The 25630-nt window shown below is 39.2% G+C and overlaps 1 protein-coding gene across 1 annotated transcript in view; it reads right to left on the bottom strand.

Annotated features, from left to right (window-relative positions):
• tenm4 (teneurin transmembrane protein 4) overlaps window positions 1-25630 on the bottom strand; it is a gene marked incomplete at its 3' end in the record, with an annotated part of 148744 nt that overhangs the window by 27880 nt on the left and 95234 nt on the right. Inside the window, exons 14-23 of the mRNA XM_079246627.1 lie at window positions 25147-25332; window positions 20059-20205; window positions 17700-17916; window positions 13297-13416; window positions 9660-9921; window positions 8184-8451; window positions 7937-8080; window positions 5343-5592; window positions 1546-1778; window positions 615-769 (exon numbers count right to left, since the gene is read on the bottom strand). Coding sequence (XP_079102753.1) covers window positions 615-769; window positions 1546-1778; window positions 5343-5592; window positions 7937-8080; window positions 8184-8451; window positions 9660-9921; window positions 13297-13416; window positions 17700-17916; window positions 20059-20205; window positions 25147-25332 — 1982 coding nt within the window. The remainder of the gene's footprint in view (window positions 1-614; window positions 770-1545; window positions 1779-5342; window positions 5593-7936; window positions 8081-8183; window positions 8452-9659; window positions 9922-13296; window positions 13417-17699; window positions 17917-20058; window positions 20206-25146; window positions 25333-25630) is intronic.

Below are 25630 nucleotides of genomic sequence, written 5' to 3'. Positions count from 1 at the left end.
GTTAGGACACACAGTTAGAGACAAGAACATTATGTTATAGTCTTTATGTGTGTATTTCAAAATGCCCCCCCCCCCCAAAGAAAAATTAATATAAAAAAATTTTATTTGAAAATATTGACTACTTTCTTTAAATTACACAAAGAATTTTATATTTTGAGTAATGTAATTACTCTATCATACGGATTTGCTAACGAGTGAGCTACTTCTGTGGGGTAAAAACTCAGTTAAACCCAACCAAATCTAAGTCACCTCATTCCTCAATACTTTTTTGACCAATAATAGCTATGGTGAAAAATTGACTGATGTGTTTTAAAGTGAACATAAAAAATTTACTCCACTTGCAACTGAAAAGTAAAAGTCAAAATACGCTAAAAGAAACAATAATGTCTCCCTGTATTTCTGAATTCTTTTGCCAGTCTTGAAGTTTGAGGAAGTAAATTCATCTAAAGAGCAAACTGAGAGCAACCAGGGCCTGTGGCTAGAAACAGTCAGACACAGATAGAAAAGCTCAGATGGGGGTGTAAACATCCTGGGGGCCTGGGCCACGCAGGGAGGATGCTGAAGGTGAGAGACAAGAAAAATCACAGCAGCTGTGCTGGTCAGAAAGGTCTTACCTGAGAAATGTCCATCACAGCATCACAGCTGAGAGGTCGGGCAGAGGTTAAGTCATTGAAGCCCAGAAGAGTAGAGATGATACCATTCTGATCAATCCTGCGAATCATGGTCCCGTCCACGAAGAAGATTATGCCGTATTTATCCACTGTAATGCCTGCAGATAAAAAGTCACCAAGTAAGCAGAAGAGAAAACATCCATCAGTTAGTTAGTTTATCTTAACCTGATGCAAGAACAGAGCACCAGACGATTAAGGACTATCTACTGCTATAAAATAAAACAGTAGTCATGCCAATGAAGAAATGCTACGACTGAAAAAAAAAAAAAATTCAGTACTTTAGCTGAAGAAAGCTGAAAGTATTGATTAAATTACAACTAAAATCTAATCAGTGCAGTGTCTTTTGCTTTCTTTACTTCAGACAGCAATGGAACAGAGAATAACCATAGTTACTATTTATGCCACTTAGGTATTGTGTTACTTTGGAATCTGGCAAACAACACTGAAGCAACTATCTAGTTTATGGTAATTAGAACAATGGCTTTGTTTTCACTTCAAAGCTGGACTGCAGATGTGAGAATTAGAGGGGAACTGTATTAGTTCAGCACATATATGACTCAAGATGTCATCCCAGTGGAGGACAAAGAGGAGGCATGTGCGCTAATGACTAATACATTATACCAATATGGAGGCAACAAGGAAGAGACAACATCAGGAAACTCACAGGCATGCTGTGAAAAATAAATTCAGTTTATAAATAACTAGTTAGCCACTTGTATGCGATGTGTGTATACAGGGAGAGAAGAAAACTTGGAGAATTTCTGTCCTATGTGATATTTCTCTGAGGGACCATCTTCCACAGTCCAGCAATTTAGTCAATTTGGAGACTAAAACTAATTTATACCCATTTAATATAATAACATCCATTCATCACCTCTGGGATTAGTGAGAGTGGCTTCAACAGCTTTTCCTCCATCCCCACAGCGAGCGTCATCATATGGGAGGCACTGGTCACCGGTGCCCGCCACTAGTTCCAGATTCTTAGCCACATCTTTAACAGTATTCAGGGATTTCACCCTGAACACTTTCCTGCTGCTGGTGTCAGACAAGTACACGGCGCTGTTCACAGGACTGGTAGCCAGATAGTACTTATGAGCCGGGCTGTTGCTGAATAAAGGAAGGGAGAGGAAGAAACTCAAGTCAATAAAGCTAGAAGGGCTACAGCGCTTTCAATAAGAAACATTGTGTAATACAATTAAAATGGATTCAAAAGCCATTTAGAGAGTCAATTGGGCGCAATTACAGTTTAAACCCAGGACATGGAAAAAGGAAAAAATAGAATGAGATTAAACATGACAAAATAAAATTAGATTAAACATGACATAATAATGGAGCTTAGAAACCATCTACAATACAGTCAGCTTAGTTAGAAATCCCTGTTGTCAAAAGAGTGACAATGCCATTCATCTAAAAAAATATTGTCTAAAGGCTTCTACTGAACAGATGACTATTGTGAAAATGTAGCAAACATATACATACCGAGCTTTGGTTTTTCAGAATGAATAAAACTATTGTAATAGTGACTGATATGCAAAATTAGGAAAACAGATTTGCTTTCTTTAACAGAAGCCTGAATATATCATTAGTGACTTGAGAAATTCCTGTAAAACCATCTGCAAAAAAATACAAGCAGCCATCCACACAACTGCAGCAGCCTGGCTGCTACTATAAGAAATATAAATAAGTTTTTTTTGCATTTCCCTAGGGATGCAAAAAGCATAACTGAACCATAAATCCAAACATATGCATTTATCAAGCAGATATTCCAGCACAAAAAATAATATTCTGTTTAATTCCCAGCCAAATGAACAAAGTAATCCTTCAAAGCAACATGGGGTTTCCCAACCTGACAGACAGACAATAGAACAAAACCAATGCTGCGGTTGCAGGATGCATAACATCTGGTATACTCCAATAAGGATAGATGACAGAAAACACATAGCACAAGCAGACATGCAGATAAATCTATAGAAGTACAAATCAGGTGACAGAGAGCATCATTACAATTGATCAATCATTTATTACATATGATAAAAACAAGCTGGATTGAACAAATTAAAACACAGCAGAATCTAACTAAGTGAGGATATGTGTTACTCTGCACTCCTGGCTGCTAGAGACTCTGGCAAGGCTACCATGCATACAGCACATGGCACAAATGAAACTTAGATTGGAGATCTTTTCTCTGCAGATTTCACCTTGCTTATTACTTGTCTAAATTGTACCAATGACAACATGACTAAATAAGGACAAATATTTGCTGGTCCCAGTTCTACAGACAATTGAACTTTATTGCTGTAAACTCAGACAAGTTGCATCGTCTTGAACCAGTGGGAAGAAACCGATTGTTGTAATTACTACCTCTTTAGAGGCACCCAAAGTTATCTGTGCAGCATTTAACACGGTTCTGCTTGGCCTCAAAGCTTTATGTAAAAACCTGTCAGCTACGTGTCATTCAACAGTGGATAAAGATTGTATTTCAACTATGACCTTGGGGTTGTTTTAAGGCTTTTAGTTATTATGACAGTGCCAACAGTCTATGTTTCTGAAATACAACAAGAGGGAAGACAAGTGAGTTTGTGGAATTGTCATCTCCAGTACATAATATTAAATGACAATTGACCTTCAGAGAATCAGTGATGACAGGGCACTGCTGCAAACCGCAGGCACACATGTCAGAATCAGCCCACTGACCGGGTTGACTGATATGCTGGTTTACGGCACATTCCAGGTTTAGTGGGCTAGCTTGGAAAAAAAAGACGTATTTTCTATAGTAGATCGCAGTAAGGGGATTTTAGTTTGCATTAATCTGCCATGTGCAGTCAGCTGATACCTTATCAGGTCCTGCATGTAAAATAGTTCTGTTCTCCCCAATGTTTGAAACATTTGAGATGTAATTCCCTGACCTTGAGCTTTGGCCACATACACCGTCTATATTCACTGACAACATCTAGTTTGTAGAAGATAATTGGATTTTGCTGCATGCTGTCATGGAAATGGTTGGATCGGATGGGGACATCCTTAGTAGGGGGTCAATGAACATTGCAGTGAGATCACCCAACTCCCACTCCGATCGTTTGCTAACACATGAACAGGAGGCAGTCACCCGTTTTATACAGGCACATGCTGTGTTTTCCTGGGATAAATCTCCTTTTTAACATGCAAATGCATTTCTAGTACAGAGACCAAAGGGACACGGCTTTGACGTTTCTTTAGTCTTGGTCTAGCAAACAGAGAATGTGTGTGTGGACATGAGAAAGTTAATGTACAAAGGCATGAAAACATTTCTGTTATTCATTAAGAAATTTGAGAAGCAAAGAACAGATAGTTCAGATAGCAAGCAGAAAAGAGGAGAGGTTACATTTGTTTTGTTAAAGGGATCATTCTTGAAAACAGAGGTCAGGGCCCAACATCACAACGCTTTTCATCCTCATCTTGACTACGTGTTTCCCAGCTTAAGTTATGACCCCGGGACAGAAAATCAATCAATAGCCCTTTACCTAAGACAAGGTACCTAAAGAGGGCACACAGAGATTTCCCTTGCTGCCTCCTGCCATGGAAAATGAGGTCTCTGTATCTTAAGCCACAGATAAAATCTACAGAGTTGCTGACACATTTTATTTGGCTCGCACCCAAAGCCCTCATGAAAGTTATTATATTCTGCTTTATTCTGCAATCATAATGTACGTAAATCTGTAACACCAGCAGCAGGTGGTTTGCATTTACTGAACTGGAGGTAACAATGTTTTATATATGTGTATGCAAACATAAATTATTAAACTGTTTCTTACGTTTAAACATGACTTAACTCAAAATGTTAAATCAACAAACCTCCATTTTAAACATATTTTGTATTTGTTTACTTTTCTACACTGCAGTGAAATTTGACTGGATAAAGGCGAACATGATAAACTGGTTCACTTTCAATTGATGGGGTTCCTTAACAAACCAAACTGCAATACAACAAATTCGCTTAATGAAATAGAAACATCTATATTCGTAATAAGAATGTAACAACACCTTAAAATAATTGTGCAGTAGCGAAGGATCAAATGCATAATATTCAACAATGCAATTAGATATCAGCTGCATTTTCTTTTTGTAATCACACATGCAGATGGAAACACAGTGCAGTAAATAAAGCACAGAATCCTGACAGTAGGTCTCAGGAGGCAGGAAATAAACCCATATACCTGGACTGTAATTTCTTTTATTTTTCTGTGCAAATAATGTATTTCTTACCTATGCCTGAAGTCTTTATTTCTGTCAAAGTTTGCAAAAAGCAGTGGAAATGATAGCAGAAGAGAAAGGAGAGAAAAGATTAGTTGTTAGTAGATAGAATTAAAAAAAGAGGTGGACACAATTAATCAAACGAATCCTGACAAAACATGCACTTTCTTATCAAACATCAAACATGTTTGTGCACACATTAGCAAAATGATTAATTTTTACTTGGCCATCATCTGTTTAGACCTCACGACATCCTTATCAACCCCTAAGAGAGCCAAACTCCAGCTGATGCAGGTGAATGAGAGCAGCAGGACCATCAATCTTTGCCTTTAGGGCATTTCTGCCTATCTCAATCGACCTCTGTGGTTTATGACCTGTGTGTAAGCACATCTGAGCTGCTTATGCTCCTGAGCAGATGTTAGTAGGCTACTCCTCCATTACCTGAGCTCCAGGACACTGGTGACGTTCCCTGTGGTGAAAATCCTCCTCACATAGTTGAAGTCACCCACGTACAGACTTCCATCTGAGCCACAAGCTAGCGCCACAGGGGCCATGAGCTTGTTTCCGTCAGCCAGCCCATTACAGCTAGGGCAGGAAATGCTGCGCCTGCGTCCGTTCCCCATCACGCTACCAATGACAGGAGGCTGCTGGGAGATGAAGATGTTCTCACCATTGCCCATGTGAAGAATGCCTGATGAGATGTTAGAAAACAAAGACAATTTACATCTGCAAAGTCTTTATATTAAGCAGTTTAAATACCCCTTTTACATAATCAAGGAAAGTCTGCAAAGTAGTGTGATCAGCTGGTATTTGCAAGTTTTAGCAATTGTGATTCAAAGGCAGATTTGAGAAATGACATGTTTTATTTTTCCAAATTGCATCAACGCCAGCATCTCTTTTGAAAATAATTACAAGAACCATATGCTTGATAATGAATGATGAATATACAGCACCTGCAGCGTAACACGCTACTAATGTCAAAAGATGTCTTCTTTCAAGGCGAGTTTCAATCAAATGAGGAAGAAAAACCTCTCTGAGAGAAAAATGGTGCAAACTTGTCTGCCATTTTATTTATTATTATTACATGCAATATTTTTATTTTTAACTAGTTTTGTTTTAAATAAGGTTAAGTAGGATGAATCCTGTTGGTTGGATGCGGATAGATTCACATTTATAAACCATGACTGCAAATTGTTTATGGATTTCACATGAAAAAGGTAGCAGTGAAAAATTGTCTAATTTGCGCAACAAACTTGAAAAATAAACCTGTTTCTTGAAATGTCTTTATTCTGGAAGCAGACTCTTTCTTTCTGTAGTTCTAACCAGGTGCTGAGATGCACAATGTTAAAATAAAAATATTTATGAATTGCATGTGATTATGTCATCAAGAGATCCTTGCTACATAATGCAATGATGTGTATTACTGTATAGTTTAGAACATGACTATTAAAATATGACCATCTTTCTTGTACTTTTAAGATGGCTTCATGTAGTTTCAAAGGTACTTTATATGAGATGAGAAACTCACAGGTATGTAAACAAACAATATTAATCTGACGTTACTTTAAATGGGTTTGTATGTGAACATCAATAGCTGGAACTGTGAACATTGTTCTGTGTGCCCATGTTTGCATGAAGAAGTTGTCGGAGTGGATTAAAACACAAGCGCAATTTCATGCTAAAATGTGGAGTGAGAACTATTTGGCTCAAGTGTAATGTCTTAAAGCTAAAAAAAACATCTTAACACACAAGCATAATTGCACACACACATACACAGCAAATAAACAAATAATTAAATAAACTGTCACTGCTCTTTTTTTTTTTTTTTAACCTCCAAAGCTTGGGAATCAAAATACAGACAACACTACAAGCATAGTTCATATTCAAGCACTAAGATGCATCCCCACACTCATGCACCGTATGATTTTTACATTAGCTGTGCCAATTTACTGTTGGAAATGTTTCAAATATGCAAATGTAAAGACGGTTATGCTGCTCAATCAGTGTAATCATATTTGAAATTCAGCATCTGGACGTCGGGGGTAGTTTTTCTGCTTGTGATGGCACTTGGTGACCTAAGTTCTTAGAGCAGAACAACATGTGGGCTATCAGAAATGATCAGCCATGCATCCCTTTCCTGGGACATGATCTAATCTCAGGGACTGCTGCTGCTGGGAGTAGCGGTCTGACAGCAATTAAATTAGGGATGATTCTAAAAATGCTGGGCATTAACAAGACACAGAAGTGCCAAATGGGCTGGGATGGTGGAACTGGCAGTGCTGGCATGGCAAGAAGCAGCTCTCTTCATCCCCTGGACAACACTCTCAGACTAAGTAGGCTTAGTATCTGGCAGATCAGAGAGACACCTTCCAGAGCAATTTTCAAGTATGTTTCATCTCCACTGATGACACCCTCCAGACACACACAGACAGTGAACTGGTGACAGGCGCTGCCTGAAGTTATCCTTGCTGCTGATTCTCAGGAGTAATTTGTGGACAGTGAGAAAACTGAAGTCTTTCACATAAACATGTATTGCAAAGATACCAAAAATCAGATCTACTGAAGTCTGCAAAGCTTTCTGTGAAAAGCCGAAACAGCTAGCAGGTACTGAGGACATTTTTATGCTGAATTAACAAAATTATGCAAAACACAGGGCAGCAGTAAACTATTTTACACCTTTATCATTTCAAGTATAAAATGCTGTGAAAAGAGAAAAGCATGAAACTTTTAAAGTAACAGATTATTAAATTCTTTTTATGTAAAATCGCTGAGAACAGCTTGCTTGATAAAATGCTTGTTTAAAATATGAATTTAATCAATGATTTTTTTCATTCATTTTCTGTATCTTGTAATAAAAAAGGAGACTTGCATTGCATTGATGACACATTTTCAAAAAGTAGTGCATTACAGTCCACTGTGGTGGTACATAATGTAAAATTAAGCTATGCAGTGGTATAAAATGAATTTTTAAGTAGGTGTTTTGATTAAGAAGTTGCTGAGAACAGATATTTGTAAAACGGCACTATTTGACTCACCACTCTGGATATTCAAAGCGTGATGCTTGTCTACTGTCCAGCCTCCAAGTTTAGATGCAGTTATTTCGTAGCCCTGCAGTACAGCAGTTCTCTTCTCCCACAGAATAAGGTCTGGACATGACTCATACTCAAAACCCACTGAAACTGGAACAAAACGACAAAAAACAAAGATAAACTTCTCTGCAACATACATGCCAGACATAAGTGGAATATGCATAACATGGAAATGTATTATTTTATCACATACCAAAGGCTTCAGAAAGCCCGTAAACCTTCTGGCTGTAGACGTCAGTCTTATCCCACACAAAGTCATAGGACAGATTGGGGGCTGCGGGAAACCACTTTCTGAACAGCCTGCCTTCCACAGCCACCATGAGGTGAACCTTCATCAAGTTGAAAGGTATAGTGGAGTGGGTAAGGGTCACCCTCAGTATTGACTTGTAACCTGGAGTCCTGCTGCTCAGATAGCCCAGTTTCATATCTGTTCCTGGTATTGGTACTTCCTCCTGCAGAGACTACAGACAAACAACAAAGCTTATCAGTTGAAAGAAAATTGTACTATACTAACATGCCCCTGTATGTTTCCTCCTCATAAAAATATTATCAATATCAATCTTAGTAAAATATATATTTTTTATCGCCTTTCTTTCAAACAAAAATATACACCCAAGGGATATGTGAAACACTAACTGGAGGACAATTATACTCACGTATTACAGGGCATTGGATGAAGGATTTCTTCATTATGTAGTCCAGTGAGTGTTTTCTTTTAGAACTGATTTAATAATAGCAAATGCTTCATTAGTATAATAGCCTTCCCTATAATCTATATGACAGTGGTGCAACAAGGGTACCCTTAGGCTCAGGATGTGCACAGTCCAATAACATACCTTTTCCTTTGGTCTTGAAGGACAGAACATTTTTGCTTTATGAAATTTCTTCTAAGGTCAGACATGCAACCTCTTAACCATAAATCAGTGAGTCAAAACTCAAACATTTTATCCAGTGTTCATATTTAGGACTGAAAATTAAATTTTAGAATGCTGCATCGTCTGTACTAAAATGAAATGACTTCTTGTTGTTTGTATCCACAGCACAAAACAAGAGTAGGAATTAAAATTGCAGCTCAAAGGGACTTTGGTCAGAGGGCATGTCATTTGTGATGCATTTATTTTTAAATTCACAGCTATTTGTGGTTAACTGATCAAAATTCCTTCTTACAAGTGTAAATGGGACAATGCCCTTGTGTGGTGCACTCAGAGCTCGAGTAATAGCAAAGACAAGGCTACTATAAATAGACCAAACTGCATAGTAAATTCACTGATACGCCATCAATCACATGAAGCAAACTGGGAGATAATGAGAGATGGGCAGAAAGATGCCTGCTAGATATAGAGGAGCAACACATACAGCTGCACACATATGCCCAGGGATATGCTAGTACAAACATGACACATAGATGATAAGGAGAGGAAACAAGCAAATCCTTTGAACAGGTACTTGTGTGTTTAAATCTACAATTTAATATATCCATATTGGTTTTTGTGTGTGAGATCATCATCTACATGCATGTCCTATTTCTACCAAACTGACTTGGTGGTAAAATTATGATATCAGTCCAGCTGTACGTGATGAAGTCTACAAGACATGGATCAGCTGAAGGTGAAACCTGTATAGATTACAACCTGCATAGCAGTGAAAAGGTTGAATGGTGGAGCATCACCTGGATTTCAGGTACAACCGTCCCTCTTTCGGCGCAGGAACCAGCGAATGCAGTGAGTGGTGCTGGGGACACCACAGGGACGGGCCTGCTAAAGCTGCTCAGGTCACAGCTGGGGATGTCATTCTCCTCATGCCGCATGACGATGGTGTCCATGACAAAGAAACGTCCCCATGGCAACCACAGTGTGTGCTCCTGTGTGATGAATGGAGCGCGCTCAAAGTGCAGGGCTATGGCTATGCCCCCATTGGTCACCAAGTCAAAGCTAAAAAACAAATGTGGACAATGTCAGAGAGGATGAATGGCTTCACTTACACTAGAAAAAAAAGGCATATTTTTCAGGAACATACAGTCCAACTTCCACTTATCCGTTCTTGTAATATTAGGACTAAACCACGCCAATGCTGAATACGATACACATTTTTCATTTCTTATTGGTTTTGTTGTAATTCAAAGAGCGGAAAAGGATGTTTTTACGATTAAGCACTATCTTTTAAGCATACACAGCCTGAATGTCCAATAAGATTTGTATTGATTACAATCTAAAAAGCACATCTCTCGAGTATTATAGTTGGAATGATATTTGAAGAATTGAAAATAGCAGATTTCAGGCATGACTGTTTCATCACTATGTGTATGTGATGCAGAGCTTATGTTCTCACATGTGTTTGTGTGTGTGTGTGAGAGAGAGACCCGTTCACTGCAGGATGGAGGCAGCCACCACTAGTTTATTGATCCTTCAGACGAAAGCTGTCCAGTGTAACATCAGTCTAAAAGCTCTGCAATGCAATCCCATCTGCTGTTGCATTAAAGGGCCTTTTCCTCCATTTAAAGGGCCACCCTCTGGTCTGACCTGAGTCTCAGCAAACATGCTGCATAGTGACAACAACATGCCTGCACCTGCATGGACTTCTGCAGCTCCTGTCACTTCTCTCTAAAAGCCAATTAGCACCTGGTCACCCACAGACCCCTGGGACTGGGCCACATCCTCTCACAGGAGGCACCTTTACTAAATTACAGGTAGAAAAAGCAGATCCAAACAGCGGCCTCTAAACTAGGCAACCCTTCGCTTGGTTTAAGCCACTATATAAAGAATCTGCTCCGTCTAACTTCCCCTTGAGGGTAAACATCTGACGGCTGGGGTGATAAACAATGGCTTGTTTCACTCTTTGCGTTTTGACCTTGGCTGGGTGTGAGCAGAGTGCACTCTTCCAGCAGTTGAGAAGCTGCAGGTCAATATATAGCTGTGACCAATGAGTTGCCCTGCAGTTGCAGATGGGCAGCTGGTATGATACCAGGCAGGCGGAGGCTGCACATGCTCAAAACTCTTGTTGGCAAATCCCTGTGGGCACAGAAGCCAATCAATGACAGAAAGTGCTGGGTGTTATCAATCATCAACACCCTTAAGTTATGTCACAAATCTCATCAAGGTGCCTACAACAGACTTGGCTGTGTATGCCCTAAATAAATCAAATATACGTGGACATATCTATATTAATGAAACATTATGGTTTTTATCAACCATTCATAATGACTTTAATGGTACCTCACTTATTAATCAAATGCAGGCAAAAGTTTGGACTCACCTATACATTCACACTAAATAATAGTATTACTACATATTAATACATATATATAATAGGGATATACATTATTACATACATTTTAACATAAAAATAACAAGTCTATGTAAATTTATTCTAAGAATGGATTTTTTTAACTGCCTAGTAAACACATGAATGTTAGGTTTCCTTAGAAATCATGGATCCTGTAGATGTGAAAGCAAAAGCCTAACACTGAGTTATGAGCTAGATTCATTGTCAGCATTTTACTTTTCACGGGATAAATCCATAAAAGGGAATGGGTCCATCTCAGTGCTCAGTCAGTTACAAAATATCTGCACACATGCAAAGAAACTAAAATAACTTATTTAGTTTGGAGTATAAAAAACTTTGTACCCATAGTGGAAAAGGTAATTACAAAAAACCCCCAAAACAAAACAGTGGATAATAAAGAACACATCATTAAAATGAGTTGAGACAGCTTTCCCATTTCTAAGTGGCTGAACAGGTGCATTTCTGATTTCACGCTGCACCGAGCCTGTTTACAGTGATTGCAGGGGAGTTGCAGGAGACTGGGCATGTTTACAGGGGGACCTGGGAGACGGAGTAGTGTTTACACATATGCTGGGAGGTAGAAAAGAATATAGAGTTTTGCACCGGAAAAACTGGGAAATGCATGGGAAAAATGGGACAGTCACAAATGTGGAAATGATAGAGATGAGGGAAGTCAGTGCAGTGGAAAGGACATAAGACCTAGGCTCGAGGAAAGCACAGGAAATAAGTAAGAGTGGTGCCCAGAAAGGAAAGGCTTAAGGGCAGTGGGAGATTAGAGGAGGAAAAGCGTGAGGGAACGAGGAGCAGATGAAATAAGTGAAGAAGGTGAAGATGATGAAGTGGAGATGAGAAATTTTTGTAATAGTAAAAAGGAGATGAAAATGACAAGATGATGGACGGAATGAGGAGAAATAAGAATGATCAAGATCAAACCGGCACCAAATCTGTGGGCCTTTAGAGTGTCAGTGACTGATAAAAGTATCAGAAAAAAGGGGCCTTGGGGAGCAAACACCAATTCATGCTGGGCTCTGACAGAGGAGCTTGGTTTGCCACAAAGCATACCTAACACAGAGTAGCATCAGTGATAGAGTGAGGATGGAGGTTGCAAGGGAGTGAGTTCTGTATGCTTGCACAATCTGATCGTAAACTACAGCCAGCAAATAACAGACAGATGGAGAAGGAAAATAATTAGTTATTTACTATTTTCTTCAGAGGAACACATTCTAGCCAGCCCTTAGTTTTTGTTCTTGTTAATCTTGGTTTCTTACATCATTGCAGTCACACACCCTATGCCAAAGGGCTTTTAGTGGTGCTGGAATTCAACAACAAAAACTGGATTACCACTGGAATATGACTGGTTTCTGCTTTCCTGAAAAATTCTGAGGATAGGAGTCACAGAAAAACATATCAGTAAATATCTCATATACTATTGTAGCAACACAATCTGAAAATAAAATTACCCGACAAGTTGTGAATGAAGACTTTATTTATTTTATTTTAAACCATTAAAAGAGATTTCAAACAGCACCATTACATGTCAAGTGAGGACACGTATATAAGGACTAAACCTGACAACACAAATGCGATGCTTCAAAATCTGAATCTTCAATCGTCAAATAACATCCATCTGGACGATTCTTTATAAAGCCACTGAAATGCACCGGACTGGCATATTTCACTCTGCCCCCTCCTTGCTGCTACTGATGCATAACTCATGGCTGTACCAGAAGGGTTTTGTTTGATTCCTCTGGGAATTGTGCCGAGTAATCCAAAATTGGACTCAATGAAAGCATAAATGTGGATCAATCTGGCATAGTTTGGAGATGCAACTGTGTTTTTTTCCCCTTCCAGTGTTAGAATGAATCTAAACTGCACTTTAACAATAACAAAAATACATTGTAATATCTTTGTAAAATATATTTACCGAGCTGTTAGTGGCATTGTGTTGCATCACCTGTTCCTTGTTAAAAATGTGTGTTTGTTGCTGTGTTGACATGTGTAAAAAAGAAAAAAGCAATGATTACCTTCCATCCTGCCTTGTGATTGTGTAACCATAAGAAGGATTGTTGATGAAGCTGATGTTAACTCCAACCAGCGGCGTTCCATCGGAGGTCACAACTTGTCCACGGATAACACACGCATGGCTTTGTGAGAAGGAGACAAACAACAAAAAACACTGCTTAAACTTACTGTATACTTTAAGTTATAAAAAATAATCTAAGTACAAAACAAAGAATTCATTTCTGTTGTCCAATTTAATTCATCAGGATTAGCAGAATGAAAACAATATAAATTAGATAATCTTATTGTATGTTACTAAAACAACAAAGATTTCTGGGCAATGAAATAAAATAGCTTTAACTGTAATAGAAAAAAAAAAAAAACTAACATCTCTAAGGACATCTCTCGGGGTTTCTCTATCCAGAATGGAAGGATAATGAGATAAGAAAGCTTTACTTTGCTTTTGCTCTAATTAAAAAAGAGGATTTATCTTTTCTATTACAGAATGCACAAGAGGAAAATAATAGGACTGCAGATTGCAAGACTTGCTTGGCTGATTATCAAGGCCTCAACAGATTTCCAGAGTGACATCAGGTCTCCAGAAGCTGCGTAAATTAGATCTGATCATCAGTCTCCACCAATCAATAGTGGGAAGTCATCCAAATTCACCTCCCGATCTTACTAAAGTGATGAGTCGAGACCTTGTTGTATCACGTCTCTCGTCAACTCCTGCCCTCATCACTGTCAAGGTCCAGCTCGTGGTTCAGCCACCATTTCTGTAGTCGTTGGCAAAAATCTAGTCCCCAAACAAATGCTTTACTGTCACTTCTTCATTAGACCATGGCTGTTTTTAATACGTTTGGCTTTTAAACACTGCAACGTACCGGAAACAATTAACACAAGCATGTTAGCAGCTGCCCTCAACATGTCCTTACCAGAGGCAAGATCATTCACCCCACTCTATCCCAGTCCCTAGGAACCCAGTTTTATGTTAATTAGCGCACGTCTCCTTCAGAGGACCTTGGCTGTCCACTACCATACTGTAAACAGGCAAGGAGATACTCCTCTTAATCTTTAGGCTCATTCCTGTAGATCTTTCAGAAACAATTTACATAAAACACCTCAGAAAGTTAACCCATCAGCTGTCTGTGATTAATCATTCAGAGTGTTCGTTTATTGTACAGTCCTGTTTGGACAAGGAATCGTTCACATTTCCTTCGGATGGAGCTGTGAAAGTGGAACTATCTCCTTCCTGCCTCTATGAACCACATGGAAAGATGATTTCTTTCTGTCAGGATAAATGATTTAAATATTGACATCAAATACAACGGAAGGAAAGAGCAGCAAAGTAAACGGGAAAACTTGACTGCAGAGACGTCCTCTCCACATGAGATTTCACCGGTCCAAGCAAATTCTCACAGCGAAGAGGAAAAAACTGCAATTTTTTTTTTCACACCTTCAGTTTATTATTTATCATCAGCAGAGGGTGAAGGTAGGACATGTTGTACAAAGTAAACAAGTGATTCATCTTTACTTAGCATGACATCTTTGCAGGTTTGGACCCATTCAGTATTATGGATAACAAGACTTAATCTAGCTGAGTGTTGGGATGGATTTAGTCACAGATTTAATCTCCTAACTTGCTTTTGACATTTTGAACTTGAACAAGCCTTGAACTGACTCTAATAAATATCCACAAAAGTTATTTTGTTACCAACTTATTACAGCATGATTTTTATGAAAAACGCTGCTTGTATTTCAATTTAACACACACTGCCTGTTTAAGCAGAGGTGGTTTTGTCACTCTGAAAGACAAATTAGACTTTTAATGAAACTGGGCAGCCTCTGGTGGAAAAAAGAAAAAACAACTCCACATAAACATTGCATGGTTGTTAAGTTCTGGAACACCCCATTTTACCAGCACATAATACTGTGGAAACTATACAGTTTCTTACAGCCTTTCAGATACGATAAAAAAAAAGGCATTTTGGGCCTTAGAATAAAAAAACTTTGAAAGACCTGGTCTAATAATAATAATAATGATAATAATAATAAAACACTACCATTACCAGAGAGGCAACATAAATATCATTATCCACACAAATTACTTGATTAGAGGGTAAATCCTGCTACAGATGTAGGCATGTCACTGCAGACCTCTATTTCCCTGTCTGTAAGTTATACATCATTTTCAGAGAGTAAATAGAGAACAATTCTAAGTAAATTGGCAGCTCTGGAAATATATCACACTGCTAAAAGGGGTAGGACATACTCAGAAGAAAAAAAAAAGGCTTTTTTTCCTGACATTAATGGCTTAATGCTTATAAAAGAGTTCTAAATAAAATTATAAAAGGGCCAGCCTGCAAATAGAGTGGATGACTTCAGCCTTGCTATTACAACCCAGCTATCAATCTTTCTCCAAACTGTTCCACAGACAAAGTCCCTGTTTACTATTCTGGTCAGCATTGACTGCTGGGCCTATGCAGTCTATTGTATTATGTGTCATGGCAGGAGAATCAAGACATGGCATGTAGTGACATCTTTGTAGCTTTTTGTGAAGGGAAACGTCAGAAATAGCAGTCAAACGTGCCTACTAGCATAAGGAAGTGGCTAGTGGATCAATAAAAAGATGATCATGTGACCTTTTCAGGCATACCAGGAAGGAAGATGCTGAAACTGTGCCTGTAAGGCTCATCTGAAGCCCCTTGTCATAACTGCTCATATCTGTCAGTGGGTGGGGAATGAATACCAAGCATGAATAATAGATTATCACTGATATTTTTAGGTGAGCCAAGGCCGACAATCTTGCAGCTCATCTCTGGATTCTTCATTTTACTTATTTATGGCTGCATCTTGTGAGAGAGACAAGAGTATTACTCAACTCTCCACGCCTCTTCCACTGTCCAGTGAAGTACTGCAAAATGTTGAGTGGTTCTTGAGTGCCAGAAAAATGTCAATGAGGGAAAATGTCACACTGCTTCTCACAAGTATCAGCAGAAATCACTACAAACGTCTCAAAATACACAAAGGGTTTGCGTTTATATGGCAGCTGATAATGCTCTGGTGTAATTTATATAGACTTCCCCCTCTTTCTGACTGTAAACTGGCTCAAAAGTACCGTTTCCTCATGTGCAACAATTAGAACTCAATGAACAACATGATGGATTCAAGCAGTACAAGCAGTTGTGTTTGTTAAATCAAACACTGAAAGAGGATGGGGTTCAATCGATTTGAAAGCACCCAATATGAAGATGTGATGGTGTCTGCAAAAGGATGTAAACCGGCTTGCAAAGGGACTCTTCCAAGCTGATGTAGCTCAACTAAAATAGTCTTCTCTGGAGCTATTCCATTTTATAACCATTGAATAAGCAGTCAGACAAACAAAAAGAAGCCAAACAATGAGCCTTAAACTGAAGACTTGCCATATTTTTAAAACCATAAATTATTTACTTTTGTAAAATTTTCTACTGATGTCGTGTTTACTGTTGTCCATTTCTACCACATCATTATAATGATAAGAGCAATACATAAGTAAGTAGGATGCAAATAAGTCCCACTCGCTCACAAACCATAAAAGATGAAAAGAGAAAGGGACAAACGAAAACACATCAGGGTAATCTCAAGGGATTCTGACTGCTATCCTGCCTGATATAAAAGGATCTCATATTGCATGACTTTGGTGTCATGAGCTCTGCCTGTGGGAGTGGGTCTCAGATGGATTACAGTAAAAGTAATCACAATACATGAATATGAGATGTACTTCTTATTGGGGAACGCTTCTCACTTTTGGCCACCTTCTATGCATGCCCGTCATCTTTCCTGCAGTGCATGCTACTGGTCTCTTCCTATTTCAGTCTCCACTGCCTATAGCTGCTCCTACTACACTTTTGTCTCATTTGAATAAACACTGCACTTTACCAAGTGGTAAGTGCAGTGGGAATTGTTTTCACCTTGTGGATCTGTTGGAATATGTGTGTCATCATGGCAAAATATGGTTCTGGATGTAGAGGAAACAACCAAAAACTTTAAGTATTATGTCAGGTGCCTTTCTGCGGCTGGAGATCATCTAAATGGTGGCTTTGCAATTAAATGCAATGAGGTTATGAAACTTGCAGGTGTGTAATACTGTTTGAATGCCCTCAAAGGAAATATAATGTAAATCTGCATTAATGTTGCTTCCTGGGAAATGGCAAATGAGGTGAAATAACAAATCCATTAGTACAGCGGATTGTATTTATGTTCCTATTATACTAAATTAATGCAAATATGGCAAAGTGACTATGATGCAATGGGTTCACGGGCAAAATGACTGATACAACCAGAATGTCATGTCTCAAGAATCTAATGAATAAAAGACAAGTAATGCTGAAAAAGAACAAAAACCATTTCAAGTTAGTGTCTGGTGAGAGTTGTGCATGTCACTCACTTGCCATCGAAGGGGTTGGCTCCAGGGATGATGTGAGTGCTGTCCCTGCCCACAAGGAAGCGCACTCGATCATAGAAAGTCTGCAGGTTGCTTTGTGCAGAGGACATCTGTGTCTCCTGGATGATGTCCAGGGGATCCGGGGATCCGACACACAAAGAGGTGGTGTGACAGGTTGCCTGCAGACAGCAGTCTGGATCCATGCAGTCCACCAGGCCATCTGACAAGGTCAAACAAGTCATACACAAAACAGGCTCATTGAACAGCATCATAAACACACACCTGGAAAAAGAGCGCCTACTGACTGCAAGGTTTACTGAAGTTAAAGCAGGTATGTAAAATACGGAAAAAAATTGCTGGTGGATGTTTTATTTAAATAAATATGCTGATTATTCAGTTCAGTTAAAATAAAACGATTTAAGGTAAAAATGAAAAAAAAATTAAAATCTATATTTGTATTGAACACTTCTTCTATAAAATACCACTTCTTCATGGTAAATTTTTGTTTTGTGTTCCAAATGATTTGCAGACTGACTTTATGATGCTGACACCAGCACTTTTTATGCTCTTTAGTTCTCCTTGCTCCTCATATCAATCTAGATTCTCCTTTTTGACTCTAGATCTCTCTTTGGGATTGCTTTCATGCCGCAGAATGAATCTGCGATGGCTCAATAAGGCCATCTTATTTCCATTAAATTCCCAGCTCCATTTGTGGAAATGAACTTCTCAGCATAAACACACCACATCTGTCCATCGCAGACATTTTCCCAAACATCATTGGACAAGATACTTTGAAATAAATTTTGGCTCATCAGGAAAGTCAGATCAGAGAAGCTGCAGCCATTTTGCAAGAACTAAAAATGTCTCTGCAAGGGTATGACTTTCTGTTTGAGACCTAAAGGCTTGCTAGTAACACTTAACATACATATTATAAAATAGAGATCAGGACAAGTGGTAATAATGCTGCTACAATTTTACTATTGCCTGCAAGGTCTTAGCTTCAGTTACTATATTCCTCTGAACCTCCTTGGCTGATCCGTACCTAAATCCTTTTAATGTGTCCGTTTTTCACCTGGAAAACTATAGTACATTTTTATTTTAATAATGAGTAGAAGCATATATGTATATGCAATCTAGAAAATATTGTGATAAATATTCAGCAGACAACTGTCTAAGATTCCCTTGGTATTGTATATCTATATCATTCAGACATTTTAGCTTTGTTCATGGTTTTTTATCTGCTATTTAGATAACATAATGGAAGAAAGAAAGAGTTGCTGTGTAATGCGCTTTACGTGCTGAAGTAGGTCACTGGACTCCCCTATTCTTTGTGTGTTCGGGGGGCCTAGCTAGATGGGTGATAAAAATAAACTCTGCTGTCAGGAGTCAGTCAAATCCGCGGCAGCACCTTGCTTTTGCCGTCGAGAGTTGTGTGGTCCCTCTAAAGTGATGGGAAGACAAACAGCCCCTGCATAAATAAGGGATGCTAGAGCATAGCTCAAGCTGAGAATGAGGTCTGGAAGAAAGGAAGTCACGTCTCCCACTTGGCCTCAAGAGTGCCTGGCTGTGCTTAAGGCTAGTTAGAGGGAAGAGCAAAGACTTCCCTCTGGTGCCAGTGAACGCTCGAGGCCTCAGGGCAGGTACTCTGCTTTTAAACAAAAACTTATTATAAAGGGGAATTTCTATATTAATACTTCAAATTATGTTTTTCTCTGTTTCATCACCTGACAGTATTGCATTAGTTATACATCTTAATAATGTGGACGGTGACGTCATATGGTGGTAACCAACAGCCACCTCACTCATTCACTGATTAACAAAATCCTTTTTAACGTCTCTCTGCTATTGTCATGCACAAGAGCCTCAGCAGAAGAGACCAAAATATCTTTAAACACCTTTTAACCATAAACATGACTGAATTTTGGCCATTTCATTCAGAAAATAAACAGAGATGATCACTTTTCTAAAGCTAGCTTTATGTGGGCATTTAAAGAAGCGGCATTTTTGGCACACCTGGCTTCATTTTTCAATCCTGTAGGCTTCCACTTCCTCACATATTTGTTAAAACTAAAAAAAAAAACCTCAATAACTAGGTAAATAAAATCCTTAATATTTTGTGTTATTGAAAGAAAGTTTGCTGTTTGGGGTTCTGTAAAGCATCTCGAGACAATTTCAAATGTTACTGGCTCTGTATAAATAAAACTTGATGACCTGCATAAAAGCACAACTGAGCCTGAAAAGCAGTGAAGCAAGAACAGAATATGTGCAAGCACTAAGGTGGTTAATTTTATTGTCAAATCATGTCTCTATTGGTGCCTGGCCAATGTCAGAAGACACTGCAGTGTGCTGTTTGCAATTTTACCTCCATCGTTGTCCTTGACATCACTGCACGCGGTTTCCATAGAGGTGTCACAGCCAGTGCCCCTCCAGCCCAGCTGGCATACGCAGTACCAGCCACTGTTACCCAGAGTGCACCTACCATTTCCATTGCACAAACCAGGGCAGCCCTCTGGTAACATAAAAAAAGGACAAAGAGCAGGGTCAGAATAGAGTAAAATATTAAGAAATATGAGAGGTTAAACACGGTACATTGTGGACAAACACCAACAATAACATCCTTACACAAAGTCAACTGCTTAATAATTAGGACTTGGAGCCAATATTTTTCTATCAGTCATGTAAAGATTTGAAATGGGTAAGAGCAGACAAAATTACCCTTATTTGAAGCTGATTAATTTGATACACCTTTTGGGAAGCTTCTAATATCCCTTTGGAATAAAATCAGATCAGAGGGATTTTCTAAATCAATATTCACTTATGACTACAGCTGATTAGTCTGTACCTGTGTTACAACAGCTGGGTAATGAGAGTGCTGTTGTATATGATAGTATTTTTGCACATAATTGCATCAGTTTTCATGCAATTTTCTGTTTTAGCTGTTATTAATATAGTGTTATTGCTATTGCCTTAAGCAACAAGAGTGAGCTGTGTTCTCATAAAAAAAGGTCTAAATTATTGCTTGATAAATTGCTCCCATACTCTTCTTAGCAATCAATACGATTACCCCCTGAGGAAGAGAGCATGCTCTGTCATTAACAGAAGCAGAGGGCTAAATAAAATAGCATGAAATGGATAAGGCTAAGCACAAATGATTCATGCAGAGGTGGGCTAACTGCATTCCTGGGTTTACAACCTCAGGGGACTTAGAGCAAGCTAGAGCAGAGTGACAGCAGGAATATTCCGTTATTTCTCTTTGATAGGTCTTCACAAGGGCACAGATCAAAGGATTATCTTGCCAATTTTTTAGTGGCTGTTTGACATTTATCTGGTACCTTATGATTCGTATCCCCTTGCTGAGTCAGAGGGTAAAACCTCTGGATATCAAACAAACAAGTCTGTCACAGTTTGTGTTGTTAGCAGACGGCTTCAGTATAAACGGCGCCAAGCTGACCCATTTTTTTATCAAATAAAGGCTTGTGCAGCTGTTTCTACTGTATGCATTCTTACATCATACAGAGGGGAAGAATGGGAAAGATAGAAAAGAGGAGATGCAGATATGGTGAGTAAGAGATGTTTAAAAGCAAGAAAGACAGATTGAGAGATAGACTGAGAGATGACCAGAGTAAAGAAGGTTTTATGGCAGCTGATTTGCAAACAATCTATATTTTTACTTGAGCCCATTTACTCCATATAAATGCTAATAAAAATCTCCAAAAGCAGAAAAAAATTATGGGTGTAACTTTGACAAGTGCCTCCCAGATCCTTTTTGGATGCCACTGACTCCTCCATTTCTCTGTATAACAACTAATTGTTTTACAAGTTAAATAGTAAAATATTGTTTACTTTGCCCTGATTATTCATAGCTTTTCATTATGACTTGAATAATAATAAAAAGATTAAACCTTGAACTACTATGAAATGCTGAAGAGAATATTGAAATGCTTTTCTCAGGCGCAAGAAAACAAAACATATCTTTTATCAAAAAGACAACAAAAAAAGGCTCATACATTGTTTTGTCAATAGACGCTTTTCTAACTAGTCGTTCATATATTGAGCAAATGAACAAAACAGTTCTGGTTAAACCAATGGAATAGGATGAATAATAAGCTCAGAATGTTTGTTATAGGGATAAATAAAGATCCAGTCTCTGTTGGCACCATTTCAACCTAATTGGCAGTACTTTCAGAGAGAAGCCCCTGCAAAGCCCAGCCCAAGCCTGCCTGAAACAGCTCCAGACGTGAGGATGTCAGTGTTCGATGAGCTCCTCTGGCAGCCGCTTTCATGCCAGGTGGTCCATTACCAAGCACAGTGAGAGCAAGAGAGGGTGCTGGTGGCTGAAATGCAGGGCTGCAGTACAGCCACCACCCCCTGCTTGCCCAGCACCAACCAGACCATGAACTCTTTTTAATTAGAGAGGATGCAGCCTTAGCATCTATCGGCCACTGCTCACAGCTGCACAGTCATACATAATGCATAGCACAGGTTTATCAATACACTTTCCCAACATCCCCCTACAGAGAAAGTGAGAATGTCTGCAAACCAAACATCTACACATAAAGAAAACAACACAACTTCACTCAACAGGTGCGAAGGTGCTAAGTGGACGTTACTGCGAGACAATCTGGCAAAAAAGTGATGAGAAGTGGGTTTACTATGAGTTGTTTGTAGCAACAGGAGGTGGATAGCGACTGGTTTACACCAGGGTATGAAGAGCATGGTGTGTGCATGATTTGTTGATGTTGGTTGGAGTTACAATGGGAGAAGGGGAAAATAGAAGGAAGGAGGAATGCCATACCTTTCACTACCTTATCCAGATAGTGAGCTTGGGAGATAAAAGACAGGACATATAAGGGAGGTTTGAACAGTGCCACTTTCGTGACAGGACAGCAGGGCAATGTGTTAGTTTACATTACAAAAAGTTATTAGAAAATAATAGAAAAAAAAAATGCTGCCATGAAGCATCGCAAGCATGCATTAGAAGCAACACATCAAACATGATCCAAGACGGAGGAGAGCAATGGATACAGAGAGAATACAAGGGAAACCATGGAACACACAGAAAGAAAAAGCTCGACAGGGAAGGAGCACGAGTGGCTAAAAGTGCAACGTTCAGAAAGAACGTCTCAGTCTGTCCCTGTTTATTAAATGGTGGGACTGGCAAAATGTCTCATGGGAGTATTTCAAAAGCAACACGATTGAAGCATTACCACTCCTAAATGTCTTTTAGCAATATTGTTCAGGAGGTCAGGATGTTCAAAAAAAAGCTCCTTTAATTTGGACAAACAGTTACAAACAATGAGTTCACCAGAAGCCTTGGCAGTATTGGGACCAAAACAGACCTCATGTACTCCACAGCATGGGGCCTGGGGCCAGCACAGTGCCCTCAGTAATGAAAATTGATTTAAAATGAGATCTTCAACATCTTAATGGACAACACAGAGGAATATTCTTGTTGAGTGGGGATCTCAATATGGCCTTTATAAAAGATCCATCAATAATGTAAGGCCAGCGTATAAAACATTCACAAACTGTGTCAAGGCTCTGTACTCAGGCAAAACTGCATCAAGATATGAATGAGAAAACAGTAAGAAAATGTATTCTTATACGTCAGAACGTCTCACAATAATTTCCAGGTTTTGTTCTGACTTCTTTTAGACTTTCAAATGTTTGAGAGTTGCAAATTTCTGATCAAAGAGCGACTGCAAACTGAGTAGGGGAGATGGCCATGGTGCTCCCACTTTGCTTGCATGGTTTTGTAACTGAATTATGACAAGTGGGTTACAATGTGCAGTAGCTAGTGTAAGACAAAGAAGCATTGGTTAATTTTTTACTTGTGTTCTCCTAACATAATATAACAGTGGTTGATATACTGCTTATTCTATATCTTATTCTACAGAGTTTCAAACTATAGGAATAGGGGAACACTCATGTTGTGCAATACTGTTATAGAAAAACTCAAAAGAAATAATAGAGTAAAGTAAATTTTAAAAAAAATTTAGTTTAAAATGGAAAAAAAAACATTACAAGAAACATTTAACAACAAGCACAACTGAGAGAAGAGAAGAGAAGAGAAGAGAAGAGAAGAGAAGAGAAGAGAAGAGGAGAGAAGAAGAGAAGAGAAGAGGAGAGAAGAAGAGAAGAGAAGAGAAGAGAAGAGGAGAGAAGAAGAGAAGAGAAGGGGAGAGGAGAGGAGAGGAGAGGAGAGGAGAGAAGAGAAGAGAAGAGAAGAGAAGAGAAGAGAGAAGAGGAGAGGAGAGGAGAGGAGAGGAGAGAAGAGAAGAGAAGAGGAGAGGAGAGGAGAGGAGAGGAGAGGAGAGAAGAGAAGAGAAGAGAAGAGAAGAGAAGAGAAGAGAAGAGAAGAGAAGAGAAGAGAAGAGAAGAGAAGAGAGACAATGCACACACAGGAAAACAGAATGTGAAGTTGCAGTATGCAAAGCAGGCATCACATAGCATGTCCTCTCATCTCTGATGTTTATTAGAGGTTTGACAGCATTAAAATCATATATCACCAAGTCAAGTCTCTTTAAACATTTGTCTTAATGAGCTTTAATTAAACAATGACACCATCAAACCTCTGAAAATCCACACAATTACTAATAATATCTTCATGCCATCAGGTTGGCAGAGGGGATTGCAAAACAATGGAGACAGGTCATAAACAGAGGTCAACTACGGCTTTATAATGGTACCAAATTAACCATTTAATAATATAAACATAACTGCAGCCCAAAAGAAAAAGGATGATAAGAACAGAAACAAGTGATAGGCGGAACATCATTCCTTTGAGAACTCCACTTTATAAACAGATTCACAAGTACATGTGTAGTCCTCAGTGCTCTACAAAGAGCCAAAAGATCATCTGGCTCTTTGTAGAGCTAAAATCTTCTATCTGTAAAAAAATTTGAATAAAAATAAGTAGAGTCTATATTACAGAAGAACACATAAGACTTGATTCTGTGACAACACAATGATGTTTTTTAGGTGAGCTCAGGTTTTATGATAACTGTTAATATTCAGTCCTGACCTCGAAAACTTAACTTCTGCCTATCATTATTGAGGAGCAACTGTGAGTATAAACACAGCTAAAAGCGGTGGTTGACCTGCTCACAATGACTCACACGTCAGCATTAGGAAGTAATTGTAAATGGAAGAAGAGCAAAGAAAGAGATGGAGAAAAGGATGAGTAAAATGAAAGGACACCTTAGCACATTCCCACATTAAAATGCATGAAGGCAAACCTCAGATCCCTGAGTAAACCTGTTCATGCTTTACTGAGTTGCACAAATTCAATTAAGCATGCTTTCCCCTCCCTTCTCCAACTGGATGCTTCCCCTCACACGCAGTCAGAGTGGCAGCCTATACGCCTTTGTTGGTCTCCCACACCCCTCCCAAACACACAGACATTTACACCAAACCCCACCCCAAAACCCAAAAGCTCGTCCCATCATACCAATGGTGCAGTGTTCTCCATTCCAACCCGGGCTGCATTCACATTTGCCATCCTTGCAAGTGCCATGTTCGTTGCAGCGTGGGTGACACGCCCTCTGGTCACACCCAGTGCCCATCCAGCCGTCGTCACAGCGACAGGTGCCCGAAACACAAATGCCATGGCCACCACAGTCCGCTGCACAAATCTCTGTGGGAGATAGGGGCACAGAAAAAGACAAAAGAAGGGGATAGGGGAAGACAGATAGAAGAAAGGGGGGTTGAAATGGGATGGAAAGGGAAGACAAGGCGGTGATGGGACAAGGCAACAAGGGGGGGACAAATCCAGAAGTTATTGTGAAAGAAAGACGGCCACGCTCCACTACCTTGTCTGATGGCAGCTGAAAAGAAATTCCAGCACCTCATAGGGGCAATCCTTTTTGACAATACAAATGTAATAAGTCCATTACCCAGAAAAGACATGGCTTGCAGCGGCCTTCGCAGTTTAA

This window comes from Telmatherina bonti, assembly GCF_933228915.1.
Source record: "Telmatherina bonti genome assembly, chromosome: 9".
NCBI classification, from domain to species: Eukaryota; Metazoa; Chordata; class Actinopteri; order Atheriniformes; family Telmatherinidae; genus Telmatherina; species Telmatherina bonti.
Note: the sequence above shows the minus strand (reverse complement) of the source record. Positions and strands in the feature narration are given on the sequence as shown.